Genomic DNA, 24,027 nt, shown 5'->3' with positions numbered 1-24,027 from the left:
CCCCCAACTCCCTGGGCATATGCCAGGAGGCAGCGAGAGCAGGACGAGTGTTTCTTGCCTAGGTAAAAGTTGCGGTTCAGGGATGGAGTCAAGCAAAATAAATGAACAGTAAATGGACCTAAAGTGGGCCTGGGCAGTGAAGGTTCACTTTAATGTCTTAGTTAAAGTCTTCTTTAAAAGTATTTTTTTACATATTGGTCTGAATGTGACCATGGGGCAGCCATTTCTGATCATTACATACATATGCTGTGCTGCCTGCCTACTGCTGTTGCACAGTGATTGTGCTTTTCTACTCCTCTTAGCTTCAAGTACTAATCTACAGACAAAGAAGGTCTGTAGTCTTCCTGTCGAAGCAACTCACTCTTCATGTGGCCTTACTTCTAATTGATTGCCGTTCCATCCAGCATGGACACTGACTGCACCCTTGGCAAACAGATAACCACTCATCCGTAATAATGAAAACTATGGCACAATGTTTCTGTCTATAACCCTGTTAGGAAGAATTTCCATAACTTGCAGTCCCTGTGACACCAGCATAAAAAATGGGGAGAAATGGTTGTAAAAGGGACAGTTAGGTATAGACACTAATAAAAACACTGTCATTAATTCTAATCCTCCCTCACTCTGCTAAGAATGTTAATCCCTTTACAGATAAGTCATGGGTCCACTTTTCCGACTCTCAGCAATAAATTATTATTTCCATCATTTTTCCGCACGGTACCCAACCTTTTTCAGATAGTGGCTCTTGCTGACCTCGTTGGCCGGTTTGGATGGACTTGGGTCGGCATATTGGTGGCGGACGATGACGTTGGGCATCACGGTGGACAGATTATACAAAATAGGATAAAAAGAAATGGAGGCTGTATCGCTTTTTTCGAGAATATCCATCTGAGTTATTCAGACAAGCAGATGAAGAGAGTGGTGGACGTAATTAAAAGAAGCTCTGCCAATGTGATTGTTCTGCACAGCCCGGACGTCCATATTAAGGCCCTGCTAGATGCTTTGTTTAATGAGGGCGCTGCTGGAAAAATCTTTATTGCTTCAGATTACTTTGGACTTTCTCCTGGAGATCTCTCCAAGAAAGCCTTGAAGGTTCTCAATGGGACAATTGGACTGATTCCACGCACTGGCACCATGCCAGGGTTTGAGGAATTCCTGCTGAACCTTCATCCAACTGGCAACTCAAGTTACCCATTTATTAGGCCATTGTGGGAGAAAGCTTTCAGCTGTCAGTGGACTAATGAAGGTAGCGGGAGGCCAAATACTCCCCATATAAAGGCAAATGTGACCTGCACCGGAGAAGAAGACCTGGGCAGTAAGGTCACCCAGTTATTTGAAACAAATGATCTCAGCTACACCTATCATGCCTACCTGGCTGTGTATGCCTATGCACATGCTCTGCATTCACTCCTTGGCTGTAATACTGGAACAAATGGGTTTTATAATTATGGGACATGTGGAAATATCAATGATGCGCAACACTGGAAGGTGAGTTACAGATGGATTTTTTGAACCATGACTTTTTCAGGTTGCCTTTTATTTAACAGCTTTTATATAAAAAAAACCAAACACACAGTGAAGATATAAACTGATTGCTTGAAAAACAGAAAAAACAGAGCGACACAAACATTCATCAAACGCCACCTTCCTCAGAATCATTGTTGATTCTGAGGAAGGCGTAGTGCCCCTGAAACGCATCAATCTAGCGTACTGCAGCCGGTGGACGGTGATATGACCGGAGGCAGTTTTCGATCCAAGTCGGGGTGTTGGTCTCCTGTTGTGTGGACAGCCTGGCTTTTGATGAATACAATACAATTTTTGTTTGTGGCGCTCTGTTTTTTCTGTTTTTCATGCAATTGATGGGAACCCCAGAGCCTTTCCAAATGAGCAGCCCATCAAGATTGTGTAAAGAGTGATCATTGAAGCAGCAGGTGGATTGTGTTGATGGCAATCTTTAGCGCCAAGAGGCATATATAATGTAGTAGGAAACCAGCTGCATTCCTTACCGGAATAATAATAAACCTGCAAAAGCAGGTGGGTGCTTGTAGCGACAACGGACGGCACCGTGAACAATACAGCAGTAGCAAAAATTGTCACCTATATATATATATAGATCTATATGTATATATACACTGAGTGGCCAGTTTATTATGACCACCTGACGTTTGTAGGCAAATTAGCTATAATTTGGCGCTGAAGTTGCTAGAGGGCCAGACCATTATAAATAGGGAAGCAGGTTGTTTACCACGACAGTAGAAGTGATTTGTTTTCTGAAGATACGGGGAAACAACGCGATGTAACAGCCTTTGAACGTGGGATGATTGTTGGCGCTCGGAGCCATGGAGCGAGTATCAGCAAAACAGCAGAATTCGTTAAATGTTCAAGAGCAGCTGTTGTTAAAGTGTTTAAAGACCGGACTGTCAGCCGAAAATCTGGGTCTGAACGTGCGAATTGTGGCCGTCAGCGACTAGTCAATGTTAGGGCAGAAAGGGGGAGGGGCAAGACTTGGCATTGGGAAGGTACCCCCTGTGGCAGCTTGTGGTCTGGTCCTCTCCAGGGCAGGAATGTTAGTGTGCACTTTTATGTCATCACATCCAATGCAGGACCAGCAGTGGCCACTGTTTCTGCTTTGTGCATGATAACGCTGGCAAGAAGATAGGCATTGGTTGACCAATTGTCACACCTGGAAACTGCAGAGAGAAAGCCTGCAGGACCGCTAGTGGGAAGTTTAAAAAATACTCCATCGCAATGCAAAGAAAAGAGAGACAACACAACTGCAGCATCGTTATCATGCACCTGGTTGGAGACCGGTTGGATGAGGAGTCTTCCCTTGAACCTCGTGTCCCACAGACTCTGGAGGTGGAGACAGAGTCTGAGTGAACAGCAAGTAGCATGAGTGCCAGAGGTGCGTTCACACCGTGCCGGTAAATTCCAGAGTCAGGATCAGGCCAGACAAGCCAAGGGTGACACCGGCCGGGCAACAAAGTACAGAGCAGGAGACAGTGGCAAATCCAGGAAACAGGCAAAGGACAGGAGGCAGGCGGCAATCAGAGTAGTCAAGAGCAATCCAGGTCAGAACACAGGAACAGGAAACCGAAATCAGACACAGGAACAAGCTGAAGATTATCCAGCACATGGGGATCAGGCAGGCTTGTTTAAATGGGCTGGTCTATTAAAGGTCACTGCATAATTTCCTTAGAGCCAGAGGTCACCACATCACTTACTGTGCGCCAGAGGTTAGCGCATCTTTGTGCGTACATCCCTTTGCACACGCATGCTCACAAGCGCATGTTTACTTACTGTACGAAAAACAGGACCCTGCGCATGCGTAGTGACAGGCGTTACCTTACAATCGTGCAGGTTAGTATCCCATTTGCCTCCAATGTTTCTATACTAACTACTATACTACCTTTGGCTTACCTTGAGACTAAAGTGGAAATAGGATAAATTGACTCTGTGTTACATCATCCCCTTGACAAAATGAGAATTATGTCCATCATCAGCTGGGAAAAGAGGGGGCACTTGTTTTAAGATTTTTTAACTGCCATAAGTTGGGCTTTAAATGTGGCTAAAATATTTTGGATATTCAAAAAATAACTCAGGTGCTCCGTTACCTCAAGAAAACCAGTTTCCGTTCAAAGTCTGGGCAGATGATGAAGTTTAATGCCCAGGGGGACCTTCCTGCTTCCTCTGATGTCTTGAACATGCAGATCCTCAATGACAGCTTCAATCTGGCGAAAATAGGGATGATTGACCCCGAAGCCACCTTGGGTGAGAAGATCAGTGTGAACTTCAGCGCCATCCTCTGGAACGATCACTTTTTACAGGTAATTGATGTTGACACTCTACCACTCATTCTGCCATTTTGTTTTAGATTTTGGGGGCTTGAAATGCTGACATTTGCAAAAACTGTTGAAATCTCTCTTTTCATTCTTCTCTACATCTTCAAAGAAACTGATAGTGAAAAGCCATCCATAACTCTGCCCCGCGGCTACATCTCAAACCTTGTCTCAAAGTATTCACCCTAACCGTCCACTCCGCTCATCCCAAGACCTCCTACTTTGCAGCCCCCTTGTCAACTCCTCCAAATCTCGCAGCCAGGACTTATGTAGAGTCTCTCCCATCCTCTGGAACTCTTTACCCCAACCTGTTTGTCTGTCTCCCACTTTGACTGCCTTAAGGTGATCCCTAAAGACTCATCTCTTCAGAGAAGCCTATCCCACCTCAACCTAACCGCTCAACCATCACGTTCTCAAACAATTCCTCCCCATACAGCTACCTCCTCATCTATCACTTCCCCCTCCCCTTTAGATTGTAAGCCCTCACGGGCAGGGCCCTCCTTACTATCTTGTCTTGAATTGTATTGTGATTGTAATGTCTTCCTTATATTGTGAAGCGCTGCGCAAACTGTTGGCGCTATATAAATACTATGTAATAATAATAATAATATTATTACAGATTATACAATATATGGCCTAATGTATGTAGACACTATCCATAACTCTGCCCCGCGGCTACATCTCAAACCTTGTCTCAAAGTATTCACCCTAACCGTCCACTCCGCTCATCCCAAGACCTCCTACTTTGCAGCCCCCTTGTCAACTCCTCCAAATCTCGCAGCCAGGACTTATGTAGAGTCTCTCCCATCCTCTGGAACTCTTTACCCCAACCTGTTTGTCTGTCTCCCACTTTGACTGCCTTAAGGTGATCCCTAAAGACTCATCTCTTCAGAGAAGCCTATCCCACCTCAACCTAACCGCTCAACCATCACGTTCTCAAACAATTCCTCCCCATACAGCTACCTCCTCATCTATCACTTCCCCCTCCCCTTTAGATTGTAAGCCCTCACGGGCAGGGCCCTCCTTACTATCTTGTCTTGAATTGTATTGTGATTGTAATGTCTTCCTTATATTGTGAAGCGCTGCGCAAACTGTTGGCGCTATATAAATACTATGTAATAATAATAATAATATTATTACAGATTATACAATATATGGCCTAATGTATGTAGACACCTGACCATTACACTTACTGGCCAAAAGTATATGACCCCTCTCCAAATAACTGAGTTTTTCCAGCAAAGGGAGACGTTAATACTACAGCACAATGACATTTTAGACTATGGTGTGCTTCGACCCTTGTGGTATAAAGTCTGGGGACGTATCTTTTCTGTTCCAGCATGACTGCGGCCCTGTATACAAAGCCAGGAATGGTTTGACCAGCTTGAGTTGGACAAACTTTTATTGAAGATCCACGAACAATAAAAGAAAAGCATACTAACCACTGATGTGTTTCAACCAGTTCTAGGCATAATCATAGAGATAATGGGTGGGTAATGGCTCTATAATGATAGTGGGTGAGTTGTCCATTTGTGAGGTTGTCATTGACCAAAGGTCACCATAGACGGGTGGCAATCTCCTGGCCTTTTTGGCTAGATCAGGTAACATTCCTATATCTGTGGGGCAGTGCATGACAGCACCAAAATGAGTATTCTCATGGAACACAAAAACAATCATCTAGAAACTCCTTGCACAACCATTGTTGTTTTCCATGTAATTCAGACTGCCACTTCTTTCTGCCCTCACTCGTGTGAGTAGGCTGCTCCTGTTTACGGGAGACACTGGCCTAAAGGCGTCATAATACAAGCAGATTGAATGCATGTCCCCACATTTTTAAACATCTGTGGCCAGCTATATTCCAGGTTAGAACTCATGTGAGTGAACGTTTCCCCCCCTTTAGTTTGAAGAAAAGTTTATATTTTATGAAAGGCTAGCACTATTCTTCTTCATTCTTCATGTCCACTCATGACTATATGGTCTCCTCTGCAGATGCCGATCTCCGTGTGCAGTGACAGCTGTCGGCCTGGGTACAGGAAATCCCCGTTGCAAGGAAGACCCATCTGCTGCTACGACTGCATCTCCTGCTCTGAGGGAGAGATGACCAATTACACAGGTAGCATATGGTGAAGCGGCTGAACCTTTGAAGTGGGTGACAGCTGGTTAATTGCATTTAATCTGGTCACTGTTCCAGGCCTATCCATCTGGGAGAAAGCCATGGGGAGAACTGGAAGGATTATGGGGTTTGTTTATAAAGATCAACATAGTAATTGCTCTTTGTTTCATTCAGCTCTACCTTACTTATTTGTTTCTTCTCTAAATATTATGTTTCACCTTGATAAAAGTTCCTGCACCTTTCTCTTATTTGTAAGATACGGACATTAGCTCAGACTCAGTGACCACTGATGCACTCTCCTCCACCTTTTGCATCTGTGTTTTTTTTTTTTTTTTTTGTCCCATATTTGGATGCCACCAAGAACTTACAAATCCCAGGCTAATGGGTTATGGTGGCCTTGAATGGCAAAGCACCTAACACAATTGGATGCTAAATGCATATCTTACTATATCTCCAAAATGTATCTGCAAAATATGTTGCTCTAGGACAGAGAAGCTTTATAATTAGGTAAAACTGTTGGAATCAACATGTCCATGAAAAAAAAAAGTTGTGTATCATACAGTATATGAGATAACCAGGGTCCAGTAGGGTAATCCTGCCCCCTGCATAATGGGCCCTGACTCTACAGAAGTAGGCATGTCCAGTATTATGGATGCCATACTACCTCCTAGACATGTAAGCTGCGGAAAAAATTCGGTTTGGTTTGAATATTTTGTTATTTCGGGATTCGGATCCGAAATTCAATTGGGTTTGGGTTTTGGATTTGGACGAAATCTGAATTTTCGTTAGTTTGGGATGAGTTTACGAATATTTGTTGTGCCTAACACAGAAAACCATATACAGATATTAATACTAAAGCTGAATCTCCCAGACCCGCATGGCATTCGCGATCCCAATTTCCAAAATGCTTTTCGGGGGCTCCTGAATGCCATTCGAGTCTGGGATCCTCAGCTTTAGTAATATATGGATATGGCTCCCAGACTCGAATAGCATTCAGGAGCTCCCGTATGCAATTCGGAAATTTGGACGAAATCTGAAGAGGGAAGTTTATCTGAAAATAATTTGTGGTGCACCCACTTCAATGCCAAAAGGACTTTGTCCTCCTCAGGATTGAGTTCCATTTTCCCCCTATTATTTTTACACCTAAAATGTCTTCCTCTATGTTCTGTATCCATCACATTTGGGTCATTCCTTGTCCTATTTGCCACCTCTCAATCACTGGAAAAATACTTTCTTTGGTGTTTTGAATTAATCTATTCTTGTTACTTATCCCAGTCAACTTAATCTACTCACCTTGATTCTAGTGACAAAATCCAATCCTTTATACATAACACTGAGTTATTTGTCAGTTCCTTTTTTCCACCTTCCATTTACCAATTTGAGCTAAAAATTTAGCTTAGCTTCAGGATAATTTATTTTGTGACTCACCTGTCCCAGAGCTATTCACTCCTCATGGACATTATCATGATAGATTACAATCTACCTTAACATATCCTTTGCTTGGATTAAAGTGTGTTACTCATGTAGCTATAACTGCCGGGGTATGTTATCAAAACTCATTTCAAATGATGAAAGCACTTGGGTGAGTGGTAAAACATCTCTAACTGTCAGGGAATCAGGGGTGTCACCTCTCCTCAAGGGCTCCTTCAGCCGGCAGAGCTCCTGGCGCTGGGGTTGTGGTTGCGCATGCGCGAGATGCGCGTTGTGCGTGCACGTGGTGGACAGACTGCGCGCGTGTGCGCGTTATATGCGCGTAGCTCCCCTGCGCCCATTAGGACAATCAGGTGAGGGCCTTGCTGGGGGTGGTTCCCAGCACACACTTCCATTCCTCACTCCTGTCATTGGCTCCCGGACGGAGAAGCCTCCTGGTTGCCTCGGTGACCAGGGGGTGGTCTTTAACCTCTGGCTATAAAAACCTGGTCAGAGCCCTGGCTTGCTACTGAGTTATTCCACCTCTATTGTGCGAAACATCTAGCCTCTTTGTTGGATCTTGCTATCATTCTCTGCCCCCTCATCTGAACTTTCTAAATAACCGACCCCCTGGCCTGCCTACGGCTCTTGAATCTTAGCCGCCTGCCTCGACCCGGACTGGACTTTGACTTCCCCTTGGGATTACGATCTTGTACCTCGCCCTTTGGACCTTCTTGCCCGCTTTCTACCAGTGGGTTCCTCTCCACGCCGTTAGTCCACGGCGCCACCTGACACTAACATTACAAGACTGGTCTAGTTGAAAGTGACTAACTACTACTTCTGATACCATGACCTAGAAAACTCCCCTTTTCTATTCCAGCATAACTGTGCCCCTGTGCAGAAAGTCAACTCCATAAAGACATAACATGACCAGTTTGATGTGGAGGAACTCATGTGGCCTGCACTGAACTCTGATCTGAAACCTTCTGAACACCTTTGGATGAACTTGGATGAGGGTTATTCACAAAAGGGTGAAGAGTTTGGAGAAGGCTGGAGAAGTGAACAATCTAGGACAACATCACTGAGCTGGAAAGTGAGCTGAATTGAAGAATATTTCCAGTTCACTTCTCCGGCCTTCTCCAAACTCTTCTCCCTTTTGTGAATAACCCTGTTAATGAGAGCCAGGCCTACTCGGTACCTGACCTAAAAAATTACACAATTACACGAATTCATATAAGTGCGATGGTCAGGTGTCTAGAAACCTTTGGGCATATGGTAAATCTGATGAGCATATATGGCTATCATGTTATAATACAAACCCTGAAACAGGTATCATACAACATTAACATATATAGGCATATATATGGTTAAAAAAACATTTTTTGAGTGTAACTCCAGCCCAAAAATGTTTTTTTCGTTTTGGATAGCATAGGGAAGGGTCACGGTTCTTTTGCTGTCTGTTCCCCTTGTTCAGAAGATTATAATATAATTTAAATTTGTTTTTATTTAAAATGACACACCATAAAAAAATGTTTTTCTATTTTTAATGTTATTTTATAAACTTTATTTTTTATTATTTGTTTATATTTTTAATTTTTATTTATTTAACTTTTTCTTTACTTTTTTTAGTCTTTTTAATTTAATTTTTGTAATTTTTTTAAACTTTTTATATTTTTGTATTTTAATGCTGGGAGCCATAGCCAGCCTGCTATTGGATATTTCAAATTGCAATAGCCAATAGCAGACTGGCAATTGCACCTGCCCACTGCCTGCTGTCGATCAGCAGAGGAGGGGCCTGAAGCAGAAAGTCCCCCCCACCCATGCTGATTGACAGCAGACAGTGGGCGGGTGCAATAGCCAGCTTGCTATTGGCTATTGCATTTTACAATATTCAATAGCAGGCTGGGTATGGCTCCCAGCCTGCAATGAAGAGTAGGCAGGGGGGCGGGGCAGAGGAGCTGCGGCCAGACCAGGAGACCGGAGGATCGCCCGAACCGGGGAAGCCGACGGAACGGCTGAAGAGGAAGCCGGCACATCAGCGGAGGTACGTGGGGCATCGGCGGTATGCAGGACACAGGCCGCTGCAGCCACAGTTCTCCTAAATGTACCCGGCGGCTGCAGGTACATTTAGGAGAACTGTGGACCCCGTTTGTAAGTACGGATTGTCCGTATGTCGGACGTCCGTAACCCGGGGACTGCCTGTACTGCTAAGATTATTATTTACAATATATTTATAAAGTACTGCAATCAAATATGTGATTTATCTTGAGCATTAATATAGAATTTCCATATTCTTGTTTAGATGCGGATGAGTGTACCAGATGTCCCTCCGATCAGTGGTCCAGTGAGGATAGGGACAAGTGTGTCCCAAAGGCTTTAGAGTTCCTATCATATGAGGAACCTTTGGGAATCATTCTGGTGTTAACAGCTGTCGTCTTGTCAATCCTCACACTCAGCATCTTAATTATATTCATTCAGTATCGGGAAACTCCCATCATCAAAGCCACCAATAGCGGGCTGAGCTACATCCTGCTGGTGTCTCTCATTCTCTGCTTCCTCTGTTGCCTGGTATTCATTGGTCAACCGTCAACTTTTAGTTGTCTCCTAAGACAAACCTTCTTCAGTGTGGTCTTCTCCATTAGTATCTGCTCAGTCCTGGCCAAGACTATCATGGTGATCCTTGCCTTTAAAGCCACCAGCCTCAACAGTCCATTAAGGAAATGGCTGGGTCCAACTATCCCTCATAATGTTGTTGGGATCTGTTCTGTTTTGCAGATCAGCATTTGTTCATTTTGGCTATACAGTTCCCCTCCTGTTCCTATGCTGAACAACAAAAGCCAAAAGATAATATTTGAGTGTAATGAAGGGCAGAAGGTTTTTTTCTACATGGCTCTGGGGTTCATGGGCTTTCTGGCCATGATCAGTTTTCTAGTGGCTTTCTTGGCAAGGAACCTCCCGGGAAGCTTCAATGAGGCCAAACTGATCACCTTCAGCATGCTGGTCTTCTGTTGTGTCTGGATCTCCTTCATCCCGGCCTATCTGAGCACCAGTGGAAAATACACAGTGGCTGTTCAGATATTTGCTATCTTGACCTCCAGCCTTGGACTGTTAAGTTGTATATTTTTTCCCAAATGTTATATTATCTTGCTGAGACCAGAGAGGAACAATCGAGATTTCTTATCAGGCAGTAAAAAGAAAAGGAATTGGAATAAATAAAACTCTTCCTCACTATATAGAGTTGATGTACAAAAGGAAACATTTCAATTATGTCATTAGACCTTCATAAAGTTGCAGAGAACATTGGGTGCAAATAAAGGTTGACCAGTTGCCACAAGGCATTGTTTACCGTTTGGTCAACTTCATATTAGTTTCAGACAAACAACCAACGGTTGTAAATAATATATTTTCTCAGACTTTTTATGATTTAGTCCAGTCAGAAAAACACAGATTTACCCAGTTTCCCATCTCCTCTGATGTAAAAGTGTAATACAGAACAGATAATAGAAGGTAACACTGCAAGTCCTTTGGTCAATGTGTCACCTTTTTCAAGACCCAAAGTCATTTTCTGCCATACTTCTTGAATACAAAATCTAAGAGCAAATATATTTTTTAGCTTTCAATCCCCCCTTTGCACATCTCCCAGATATGTACACTTTGCCTCTCCTGTATGTGATTGTACACAGAGCTCCATGGGAGGAAGGCCTGTTTGTAATGAGTAGAATACAGGAGCAGAGATGGCTATCAGTAGTGTGTGCGGGGTGGAGTGCTATAGGCAGAGAAGAGTTTACTCAGAAAAACTAACTGTTCGTGGAATTTGAGTATGTTTGTAGGTTCTGGCAACAAAGTGCCTGGAGCTGGTTACTTTGGTAGGGGTGGGCTTGTTCATATTGGTTAGGAACCAAAGAAAACTCAAAGAAGGATGGAAGGGTAAGCAATGGTTAAAAACCTTCCAGTCCAGAACTATACATAAATAATAAAATGGATCCAAGCCATTCTTCTGTAGAGGACTTTCCCGTGGAGCCAATGGTTGCATCTGAAATCTATATTGCAGAATACAGGCCTAGCAAGGTCCAAAATATCCAGGCATTCTCAGGTCTTCTCAGCACCAGTGTGATTAACCAGTTATTTGTGTTGAGACTTCTGTGTGGTAGATTTCCTATGCTTCTCAGCTCCATCCAGTGGCCATAATGTTGTGCAAATCTACAACACATTCATTTGTAGAGAGAACAGCTGTGCAAATATTTTATTAAAGCACCCCGAAGCATGGTCAAGGTAGGATATATATACACACATCAAGCTGATATGCTATAAAGACAAAGGTCAAGTGTCAGTAAAATATGTGAGATGGGCCTGGCTTGTAACTAGAATATCAGGAAATGCAAAGCAGTACACCAAAATGGACCAAGACGAACTGTCACAATATCGTGCATGGGTGTCCCCACACCACGTGCAGATATCTCTACAGGAGAACCAAATACATGACCACACCAAACAATGCTTATGAACTATAGTTTATTAGCTACTCCAAAAACACCACAACCATAAACACCCCCACCAACACCCGCAAATAACATTTAAAAGCCTAACTAATACAAATAACAAAGTACACACTGGAGACAACAGGGCAAACCCTGGGGAGCAGGATAACAAGAGGAGAGCCACCGATCAGGAGACCTCAGGGGTAAGGTTCATGAATCAGGTCAGAGTCCGGGTTCAAGGCAGGAACAGGATACAGGAAACAGGATACAGTATATGTAAACAATACTGAGGCACAGGCCTCACTGCAGGGTTAAATACCCTCCCAGATCAGCACCAGGTGGTGACTAACCACTGATTGCTGGTACACACGCAGGTGAGCACTGGAACCACAGGATCTGGTTCCAGTGCCACAGTGCCACCTGGAGGTGTTCTGGTCCCTGACAGGAACATTTGTGACCAGGCACCGTTCAGGTGCACTAAGAAGGGTGCGTATTCAGCAGCTGGTCCTGTACAGTTATATTTATTTAAAGCCAATCTCTGGGCAAATATATCCCCTCTCCAACCCTCTCACCCATGCAGTACTTTTTAATAAATAAAATACTTTCTAAAGCTTTTTTACTTTACTTTCAATCCAATGTCTATGTTTTTCATGGGAGCCATTTACGTAAGTAATGAAGAGTGATACGATGCTGTATACTATGCCCATCTGTGGTTACAATCAATTGTAGTTGCTGTAGCCTTTGGCATTCAAAAAGAACCTCACCACTAGACAGCCAATTGGAAGTGATAATGTCACCCAGGCAGTGACATGGACGCACGAAGAAGGACTTCCTCCTCCTCAATAAAGAAGATAGTAGACTCAGACTCGTAACCACAGATTTGGTGGGTTTTTGCTTTATTTATTTATATATTTTTTTTTTTCTAACACATGGAGATGGGCTGTGGAAGGAGGGGAGGTGTACGGGGTATGGGATTGGGGAGGAGGGGTAGTGCTTAGAGTTCATTTTTAAACCACCAGATGACACAGGCACAAAGCACCTAGCCAATGCTGAAGAACATCAGTCACAGATCCTGCCCTGGAGACATAAAACAACCGAATATCCACAAAGGGTGAGCTGGAACCAATAGCTCCTGACTGTGCCAATTATTTAATTGTCCTCTTCCAGTAACCTTATGTCTTCCCCGAGAGTCCTATAATTATTCTCATAATACTATTGTTTGGGAATTTGTAACAATAGTATGACATAGCTAAGTGTGAAGCTTTACATTAGGGGTGTGGCCATCACAGTTATTAATTGTAAAAGGGAAAATGTTTGCAGTGGTAATTCGGGGGAGGGGGGTAATATGAGAAGACCCCTACCTTGCCGTCATTACATCCCTACACTGTGTTAGAACTTCAGTAACGGGCGATCTTGAGACTCTAGTAATAGGGAGTTCTTCCATTTAAAGATGAACCTCAGCTTGGCCCAGTGGAAATATATATACAGTATCAGGGCTATTCACAAAAGGGTGAAGAGTTTGGAGAAGGCAGGAGAAGGGAACAACCTAGGACAATGTAGCTGAACTGGAAAGTGAGTTGAATTGGATAATTTTTCCAAATCATCTATTTTGTCCTAGATTGTTCACTTCTCCGGCCTTCTCCAAACTCTTCACCCTTTTGTGAATAACCCTGTATATTTTATACCTGGTAGGGACATGGGGATCCTGTAAAGCACTGTAGAAGCTGGAGCTACCACAGCACTGGCTGTGATCTTCTGTGTCCTCATACTGCGCTGTGCTGAGCAGATTCTCCTCTGCTGTGAAAATAAACAGGGGGTCACTCCCTCAACACAGTGGCCATGCAGAGAATGCCTAAAATGTTTATCAATGAACACTAAGCATTCTCTGATTGATCAAGGTGTGATAACATCACAATCTGCCCCTCGTCCAATCAGATTATGCCATGTATTCATTAGTTGAAATGCTAGGTGTTCTCTAAATGGCTGCTGTGCCAAGGAAGTGACCCCCAGTATTTTCAGAGCACAGAGAAGTGGCTCAGTACGGTGCATTACCGGACCCAGAAGATAGCTGTAAAGCACTGTAGTAACTCTGTGTCGGGAGCGTCCGGTGGCAAGCAGCACGGAGGGAACCCGCTGGCAGGAAGCAGCCTAAAAAGTCCGAAGGCAAGGTAACAAAAGGGCAATCCAAAGGGGTAGTCGAGCGCAATCCAAGGTCGAGGCAGGCAGCAAGGGTCAGAGGCGATAGTCAGTCTAGGGTCGGTGCACGGGAAGTCAGCAGAGGGTTCAGGTAACAGGCAGCAAGGCACATAGGAGGAGAGCTTCGTATGTCACACTAAGAGGTGGAATAACTCAGCACTGAGCCAGGGCTCTGGCCAGGTTTTTATAGCCAGGGGGTGTGAGTCCGCCCCCTGGTCTCCGAGGCGACCAGGAGGCCTCCCTTCCCGAGGGCCAATGGCAGGCGAAAGGCGTGTGTGTGTGTGGGCTGGGGAACCTCCCCCAGCAAGGCCACAACTGAAGCTCAAACAGGTGCACGTGTGTTGCGAGCACGGCCCCGGGATGCGCGCGCAGCCTGTGTACTGCGCACGCGCACCCGACGCGTAGCTCGCGCACGCGTAGTGGCCGCCGGAGCGCCCGTGGGTCTGCCAGGCTGAAGGGAGGTCTGTACCCTATGCCGTACCCTCTGACCTCGTGGGGGGGGCGACGCCCCTGGCATCCTGACACTCTGGCTATGGAGTGTTTTACAGGATCCCCATGGCCCTTCAAGGTATAAAATATGTATACTAATATTGGGCCAAGCTGGATGTAAGAATACATCAATATTTACACCTAGAGTTTAGCTTTAATGTCCTGGTGTTCTTAAGTCTCTATTGCCTCCACCTAATGGTGTCTTGTGGACACCAGATAGACTCCTCGATAGGATTTTTCTAGTGCCCAGGATAGATCACCCTCACTTGGTAGGTCCACACGTAAAGCTCATTTTCAATGCTTCAGTTGAACATGGTAAGACAGGGGGACAGAGAAAGTGGAATACCCAGACCTCCCTAATACAGCTCCTTGGCTAGCAGTCCCTGAGTGGTTCTCGCATCCAGAAACATCACACAGAAGTTCCTCTGGTACACATCAGCCCCACAAAAAGGACCTTTCCAGAACATTGCCTCCATATTCCTTCTTTTGACTTTTCTGTACTTGGATGAGAACTTATTTGTGTGATGAATAAAAACATTTTATTGCAAAAAAAATATTTTTATATCCATTGTATGATTTCATTGGGTCATACATGTATGACACAATATCACCCTAAATAAGCTAACACAGGAAAACAACAATCACGTTTCATGGAATCTTTCTATTTGCTCCAGCGCTTTGAAGGTTTATTTCTTCCACACAGAGGTGAGGTGGAGTCCATAACTTCGCCAATCCTATCACTTCATCTAGAGACCTCCAAGCTGCATGGGCTGCTATGGCTATTGTTATGCCACTTCATGTGAAGGTGACTGCTGATGTGAAGCAGGAACTCTGACGAGAAGGGAGGACTCTGATATGAAGGGGGAACTCTGACGAGAAGGGGGGACTCAGATATGAAAGGGGTGCTCTGATGTAAATGGCACTGATGTGAAGGAACGACTCTGACGTGAAGGTAGGATAGGGAACTCTGATGTGAAGAGAGGAGACTTAGATATGAAAGGGGTGCTCTGATGTAAAGGGCACTGATTTGAAAGGGGGCTCCTGGTGCAAATGGGGACTCTGATGTAAAGGGGGATTCTGATGTAAAAGGGGACTCCTGATGTAATTGGGGGACTGGACTTTTTTGTGTGTTTTTGAATGCCCCTCCCCACTTTAAATTCCATTACATTTTAGACTAGGGTCCCCCCAAATTGTGTATACTTTTAAAGGGTGTCTTTACTGAAAAAAAGGTTGGGAAATGCTGCTATAGAGGATGAGTATTCATCTTATAAATGTACACCCAGCTTGGGAGTGAAGCAGGACATTGTTGGGAAAGGCAATGTGTGGGATGTCCCCAATGAAAGCTGTAAGCGGTCAGTTTGATAGATAACATGGGGGCATTTCCTGTATAAGTAAGAAGAAATGTATTGAAATAAATTGTTGCGAAGTGAAGAAGGATCCATTTGTTTTATTACCACATTATTCCTACACAGATTCTGTCTTTCTGAAACTTTATTCGTTATTAAAAAAAACTCCAATTTTGATTTTGAAAACGACCTGAACAAATTGTGTTCTTTCATCGTAATATGAGTATCTGGTCTTTCAATCACTCTTAGATTCTGTCTCCCGTAGAGAAGACTTGTGTGGAGGGATCTCTATGGAGACATCTGTGGAGGGATCTCCTGGGATTATCTGATCCTACACACAATGAGAATGCCAGCTCTTATAATATTTATCAGTGGAAGACATCAGAAGCTTGGCTGATCACTGCTTACACACAGGAAATAATGACAGGGTAAAGTGATATCATTACCAGCCCACAAGGGGCTTGTACTTTCCATCCTCTTATAGCAGTGGAGCAGTCACAGGACAAATGGGACCATGCAGACGTTAATTCAATTCCCCCAATTCCTGATCTCTTCACATTCCGTCATGGATCTCGGGGTCACTTAGGAGTTGGATCCTGTAATTATTGCACACAGTCTCTAAGAAGAGGAAACCAAACCAATAATTATATCAGATTGGTGTCCGCAGAGTTCCCCAAACTGGTAATTATATCTGATCTTGACCACAGGGTGCCCCAAACTGGTAATTATATCAGCTCCTGTGCACAGAGTGCTGCAAACTGGTAATTATGTCAGATTGATGGTCCGCAGAGTGCCGCAAACCAATAATTATAACAGATCATGTCCACAGAGTGCGTGTTGTAAAGTAGTCACCACTCCGAGCTCGCTCCAGGGATGGACTACAATCTCATGTTTAGTTTACTAATTTGTACTGAGATTGTAGTCCATCATGGGAGTGAGCTTGAAGCAGTGCAATGATAACAAACCTTACACAATAACTTGATTTATCTTATGTCTTAAGATACTTATTTGCATCAAATTCCCTTTCTAGATCAGTCATGGGGCAACCCTGTCAGCCCTGAGCAATAAAAGGAGCTTCCCTTCTTTCCTGCGGACGGTGCCCAGCAACATATTTCAGAATGTTGCTCTCTCTCAGCTAATTGGCCAGTTTGGTTGGACTTGGGTTGGAATGTTGGTGGTAGACAACGATGTTGGGCAGCAGGGGGCCCAGGTCATAAGAGCCGGCATAGAGATAAATGGAGGCTGTATTGCTTTTCAGGAGAAAATCCATCTGAGTTATTCAGCCAGACAGATCAAGAGAGTGGTGGATGCCATTAAAAGAAGCTCCATCAATGTGATCATTCTCCACAGCCCAGAGGTCCACATGAAGGCCCTTCTAGATGCCATGTTTGATGAAGGAGTGACTGGGATCAATTTCATCTCTTCAGCTTCCTTTGGACTCACGCCGGGACTCTTCTCCAAGAAAGCTTGGAAGGTTCTGAATGGGACTGTTGGACTCATTCCTCGTACTGGCACCATGCCAGGTTTTGAGGAGTTCATCCTAAACCTTCAACCAACTGGTAACTCAACGTACCCATTTATTAGGCCATTCTGGGAGAAAGCGTTCAGCTGCCACTTGCCTGATGGAGATACTGAGAAGTCCAATTCTGTTATGAAAGAAGACATGCTTTGCACGGGGAAGGAAGAGTTTGGAAGCAGGTTTGCTCAGCTATTTGAGACAAATGACCTCAGTTACACTTATCATGCCTACCTGGCTGTGTATGCCTATGTACATGCTCTGCATTCACTGCTTGGTTGTCATGCTGAATCAAATGGGTACTCTGATAATGGACTGTGTGCAAATATCAAAGATGCTCAGCCTTGGAAGGTGAGTGGCAAATGGTATATAATAGACTTTTACCTGGCTCAGAAATATCAATGATAATTAGGAATGAGTATAGTGATTTTGGCCAATTTGATTTCGATTTAGCCAAAATATCACCAACATTAGCCTCAAATGAAAGCCATGTAATTGTCATGTCAGCACTGGTGATCACATGATTTTGTTAATAAACCAAGGGGTATGCTTTAGTTCTGTATTCATTGAAAATTCAATAAAAATGACATGCTCAAAAAAATAAAATAAACCAAGGGGTAGGGTTGGTGCAATGGTTAGAGTTAGGTTTAGCTTTAGTATTACAGTCTCGCTGTTCCTCAGTATCTAACATCATGCTCCCAGCTAATGTTTTTGTGTCACTAGAACAGGTCCAGGATCTTTACTGGCCCCCCTTGGGACATTTAACGCCCATTACATGCTGAAAAGCCACCCTAGTTTAACCTTCCACATTGATTTCAATTCTTTTCATTGAGAGGGACAGAGGCACTACTGTTAAAGCTCCCAACTGTGAGAGGAGCAGGGGCACAAACTACTGCAGGGAAATATCACCATTGTGGGAGGGGCAGAGACAAAAACTACTGCAGAGAAATCTCACCATTGTGGGAGGGGCAGAGATGCAAATTACTGGGGAGGATCTCACCATAGTGGTAGGGGCAAGGACACAAGCTACTGGAGGAAATGTCTACCTTGTGGGAGGGGCAGGGACACAAACAACTACAGGGAAATATCTACATTGTGGGAAAGACAGAGACACAAACTACTGGGGGGAAATCTCACTATTGTGGGAGTGGCCGAGACACAAACAACTGGTGGGAAATCTCACCATTGTGGGTGGGGAAAACACACAAACTAATACAGGGAAATCTCACCATTGTGGCAAGGGCAGAGACACAAAACTATGAAATTTCCAATAGGTATTGGCAGGGCAGTCTTTAATATTGATTGGACCCTAGGCAAATATTTTCTTGCCCCCCCCTGCTCCTACCCACCACGGCCCACCACGCAATGCCCCACCCACCTCACCATGCAATTTCGCTTTCCAAACCAACATCCCCAAAAAACCCACAAAAAACAAATACACACATACATCTCACATAGAAGAGGCATCAGAGGGAGAGGTGACCCCGCATGAGCCGATCACATAGTAAACAGAACGGTGCTGCATGTGTATCTTTTGCGGGCTCATGGGGCAGCTGCTTTGGGCCCCACAACAATGACTGGACCTGGGACAACTGCACATTTTGCCCCATGTTAAAGACGGCCCTGGATATAGGAATTCAGTATCTTCTTTATCCCCTGCGACCACCCAGTCCTAAAATATAGGCTCCAAATGGAGCCAGTCTTTATTTTCATTTATCATATTTTATATTACAAAGCTTTGTTTTTACCAAATCTGTTAAATGTGAATAAAATAAATTTTCAAGGTATTGCTAACTGGTGTTATGAAAACAACTTAGGTTCTCAGTTACCTCAAGAAAACCAATTTCAACACAAAGTCTGGGGAGGTGATGAAGTTTAATTCTCAAGGGGACCTTCCAGCATCATATGATATCATGAACGTCCAGATCCTCAATGACAGCTTCAACCTGGTGAAAGTTGGGAGGTTTGACCCTGAGGCCAAACTGGGGGAGAAGATCAGTCTGAACATTAGCGCCATCCTGTGGAATGATCCCCTTTTACAGGTAATTGAAGGACACACCTACAATTGAAGGATCACTTTGGTGTTTCTGTTAGATTTTAGTAGCTTCATATATGATCCTGATGGAACATTTAATGATCAATTTAAAAATGTAATCAATGCATTGGAATGTGATTGTAAACCAGGTCTTCTTATACAGCATCAGTACCTGACCTCACAAATGGGCACAAATTTCCACAGACCCCCTCCAAAATCTTGTGGAAAACCTTCTATCCCGTACATGGTAGGAGACCGGAAAGGTGAGGAGACTTCTCTTGCACCCCATCTCCTGCACCCCTTGGAGGTGGGAACAGAGGGTGAAAGGACAGCGAGTAGCACGAGTGCCACTGGAGGGACTGGACACTGTGCAGCAGAAGTCCTGGATGCGAAACAAGGCCAAGGTCAAACCTGGTGGGCAGCGTGGTAGTAGGAGCAGGAAGCAGAAGGGGGGTCATGGAAGCCAGGGGTTAAACGGGTGTGGCAGCCAGGTACAGAATCGATCAGCAGAGGCAAAGTCCAGTAAACAGGCCAGGGTCAAGGGGTAGGCAGCAAAGAGAGAGAGTCAGGCAATCCGGGTAAAAAATGGGTAGAGCAATCCAACAGAATGACAGGTATACAGGAAGCACTAGCTGAAGAACATCAGCACTGTGGTTAGGGCATGCCCATTTATATAGGCCAGTGTATTAGAGAGGGGGCGTCACTTCCTACGCGCCGGACATCTGCTCGTCTTTGCGCGCACTTCCGGTATGTTTTTCTACCAACACGGAATATAGGCCTATGCGCACGCACGGGCACCATCCTTGCCTTACACCTTCCCAGAAGATTGGATGCTGTTAGAGCCCCAGAGGGGGGCAACTCTATATTAATGGCCATGGCATTTGAATGGGATGTCCAACAAGCTGATATTGCTGTGATTGTCAGATATCCGCAAACCTTTGGCCATTTATTGTACAAAAAAATATATATTGACCTTTTCATTCAACTTTTTTTTTGATGCAGTGAAAAAATTTACATTTACAGTGTGGGAGAAGCACAGCAAAAACATGGTTTGGCAGTGAAATTGTTAATTTATGCTACATGGTTAACTGAAAACTGGCCTAATTAGACCTAATTATGCTAAAAGTGTGTATGCCTTCTTTTGTTGAAGCTGGTTGATAATGCATTCCCTCTCAAACCTTGGAGATAATAGATACAAGGTCTAGTTTCCTGGCAGATAGGGACTTTAACTGTGTAGTCCAGGGAAGGCAATCATCTATTTTATGTTTTATTTTGTTCCTGAGAGAATACTGTCTATGTTTACTTGGTGCTGGAAATGCAATAAACCTTGTTGTGGACAGTTTGAAACTTGAATTGCTTTATAAACTCTTTCCCCATTTGGGGCTGCCTGCCCCCAAGAGACCCCAGGCACTAGCACCATTACAATATATTAGCTTCATACTTCAGCTTCCTCCATGTCCGGTCATGATGCGTTTGTCCCCTTTGCAGGTTCCGATCGCTGTCTGCAGTAACAGCTGTCGACCTGGATACAGGAAAGCTAATCTGCAAGGAAGACCCATCTGTTGCTATAACTGTCTCCCCTGTTCCATGGGAGAGATGACCAATTATACAGGTATCTGATAGTGGAGCGTATAAATGTTTCAATTAATAAGTAGTTGTTGGGTTGGTTTGAATGACCTGCACAGATGACTCCAGGGGAGGGCACACTGGAGCTCCTCATGCCCAACTGGGAAGAGGCCCAGACTGGGACCAAGCTGGAGAATTGAAATGTCCTAATAGGAATGCTTCAGAAGCAAACATAAGAGTCAAGGCCTAACTACAGATGATTTCTTTCTTTAGTTTTGGATAGAGTTAAGATTTCTGTAAGGTATTTTGTTTCTGTCTGTGACCTAATTTGATAGATTTTCTCTTACTTCCTTTCCCTCTGACACCACCTCAAATATAGGGCTTATCAGCTACTGTATATCCACTACATTGCTCCAAATGTTTACATTGTCTGTAATGGGGCAACTTCTCCAAGACATTTGTGATTGTTTAGCTTCTTCATTATTCAGATCAGATCAACCCAGCAAATCAAACTATGCCCTTGGGTATAACAGAATTGCCTTCAACGTGAGCCCAGCACCGATGATCAGGTAGCTCTCTGTCTCCAGCCCCCAGTCTGAAGACAGAGAGCTACATGAGAGCAGGAAGAGGGGACACATTTAGGGCAGTGATACCCAAGGGCCTGGGATCACTGATTGGAATACCAGAGGAGCTACACCATCACAAACGTCTTGGAGAAGATGCACAATTACAGACAATGTAAATATTTGGAGCAATATAGTGGAAATAGAGGATTTTCCCCATATCTGAGGCAGCTCAAAATAGAACTGGGGAATAAACGCAAGCCCCCGCCAAATTGTGAACTATCAGATATGCAAGTATAAAATAGAAAGAGAGAGGCATCTGTGGTTTCTCTTTTCTGCTTGTAGGTCTCCCTGGTCATTTGGGGATGCTGATCTGTCATTACAAGTGGGGCAGGGCGAGCTGCGAGATCACTGCTGGCTTCGCCCAGCTGTCATTTGCACGGAGATCGGTCGGCGTTGGCTGACCTTTCTCCATGCTTTGCCTGTCACTATGGCTTACTATGGCATGAAGCATATGCGTTCGTCTCGGTGGCCTTCGGCTGCTGTAGGGCAATAGTGAATAGCCCGTACAGCAGCCCTTCTGTTCGACTGAACCGAAAGGCTCAGGCGGCCCAAGAGAGCCGAAGGATCCGGCTCATTAGTGAATAATCCCCATATGTTTGAAACATTTTTATTGATAGTTTGATATTTAAAATCTATGATGTACTATAAACAGTTTTAATCATATTTATTTTATATGTTATAAATGAATACAACTAAAATGGAATGATTTTTAACATAAGTAATGATACCTTAGTATCTGACATCTAAAAAAGTCCAATATATACTGTATGTGTAGACTTTGTATCTATATTTAAATAAAGCTAACACTGGATTTCTGTTGTGAATATTGGCCGCAGACATGTTTTTTTTTTAACAAGTGTTAATAAATCTTTTTTATATTCTTGCTTAGATGCGGATGAGTGTACCAGATGTCCCTCAGATCAGTGGTCCAATGGTGAGAGGGATAGTTGTGTCCCAAAAGTACTAGAGTTCCTCTCATACGATGAACCGCTGGGAATCATCCTGGTGATAACAGTTATCATGTTGTCAATCCTGACTCTGTGCATCTTAATTATCTTCTTTAAATATCAGGACACACCCATCATCAAAGCCACCAATAGGGAGTTGAGCTACATCCTGCTGGTGTCGCTCGTTCTCTGCTTTCTCTGCTGTCTGGTTTTCATTGGTCAGCCGACCACTTTCCGTTGTGTCCTGAGACAAACTTTTTTCATCGTGGCCTTTTCCATTAGTATCTCCTCAGTCCTGGCTAAGACTATCATGGTGATCCTTGCCTTTAAAGCCACAAGACTGAACAGTCCGTTGAGGAAATGGATGGGTCCCACCATACCTCGTAACGTTGTAGGGCTCTGTTCAGTTTTGCAGATCGGCATTTGTTCCTTCTGGCTTCATAGTTCCCCTCCATTTCCGATGCTGAATACTGAGATCGAGAGCCATAAAATAATATATGAGTGTAATGAAGGACAGAGAATATTTTTCTATATGACTCTGGGGTTCATGGGCTTTCTGGCCATGGTAAGTTTACTGGTGGCCTTCCTGGCAAGGAACCTTCCGGGAAGCTTCAATGAGGCCAAACTGATCACTTTCAGCATGCTGGTCTTCTGTTGTGTCTGGATTTCCTTCATCCCGGCCTATCTGAGCACCAATGGCAAGTACACCGTGGCTGTTCAAATATTTGCTATCTTGGCCTCCAGTGCGGGACTGCTAAGTTGTATATTCCTACCGAAATGTTATATTATCCTGCTGAGACCAGAAAGGAACAGTCGAGAGGTCTTATCAGGCAGTAAAAATATGAAGAGTTTTGGTTAAAATGGGGCAAAAATGTGTAGTGTTTAGGCTACATAAGAGTTGAAACAGTTAAATGTTCACAAAGACTGGAGAAGGACTGATTGAAGTAAAGCTTGGTCACTCTGCTGGAAACATTCCCACATTCAGTTTCAAAAACCATGACACATAAACTTATGAAATTATATATTTTATTGGACTTACAAAGGGTGAGTCCAGTTGGAGAAGGTCAGAAAAACCTGGCACATCTTTTAGTTAGAGATTAAACGATATTGGAGATCGCTCACCTGAGTGTTAGCACAAACAACTTGTTTTGAATGTGTCACCTTTCTCATGACTCAAGTCATTCACCAAAAGATATGTCAATGTTGTAAAAGCATCTTAGAGCACATACATATAAAATCTGTAAGGATTTTCTTTCTAGTCCTGTCAAACCATCTTTGAGGGGCAGGTACATGGTATGTGTAACCTTTGCTAATGCCCCATGAGGCCATCAGAAGAGTTCAGCTAAGACTGTGTAGCGCTCCCTGGACTTCAAGGGGCAGGAGAAGCTGACATTTTACCTCAGTGATGAGTCCTTAGCCGTTATGTGGGATGTGGCAGTAACAATAAAGAACTTGGACGCCAGTCA

The 24,027-nt window shown here is 44.0% G+C and overlaps 2 protein-coding genes across 2 annotated transcripts in view; both read left to right on the top strand.

The window, feature by feature from the left end:
• Positions 1-10,578, top strand: part of LOC108800895 (extracellular calcium-sensing receptor-like) — an 18,447-nt gene extending 7,869 nt beyond the window's left edge. Inside the window, exons 3-6 of the mRNA XM_018572877.1 lie at positions 652-1,488; positions 3,603-3,827; positions 5,829-5,952; positions 9,665-10,578. Of these exons, the coding sequence (XP_018428379.1) occupies positions 652-1,488; positions 3,603-3,827; positions 5,829-5,952; positions 9,665-10,578 (2,100 nt within the window). The remainder of the gene's footprint in view (positions 1-651; positions 1,489-3,602; positions 3,828-5,828; positions 5,953-9,664) is intronic.
• Positions 10,579-11,625: 1,047 nt separating this feature from the next.
• Positions 11,626-23,420, top strand: LOC108800894 (extracellular calcium-sensing receptor-like). Its single transcript, XM_018572876.1, has 5 exons — positions 11,626-11,634; positions 16,902-17,738; positions 19,205-19,429; positions 20,911-21,034; positions 22,504-23,420. The coding sequence occupies exons 1-5, from the start codon at positions 11,626-11,628 to the stop codon at positions 23,418-23,420; spliced, it is 2,112 nt and encodes a 703-aa protein (XP_018428378.1).
• The last annotated feature ends 607 nt before the right edge of the window (positions 23,421-24,027 follow it).

The sequence above is a fragment of the Nanorana parkeri genome, unplaced genomic scaffold (assembly GCF_000935625.1).
Source record: "Nanorana parkeri isolate BGI_ZX_2015 unplaced genomic scaffold, ASM93562v1 scaffold2155, whole genome shotgun sequence".
Taxonomy (NCBI): domain Eukaryota; kingdom Metazoa; phylum Chordata; class Amphibia; order Anura; family Dicroglossidae; genus Nanorana; species Nanorana parkeri.
This window is presented reverse-complemented; position numbering and strand designations above follow the sequence as displayed.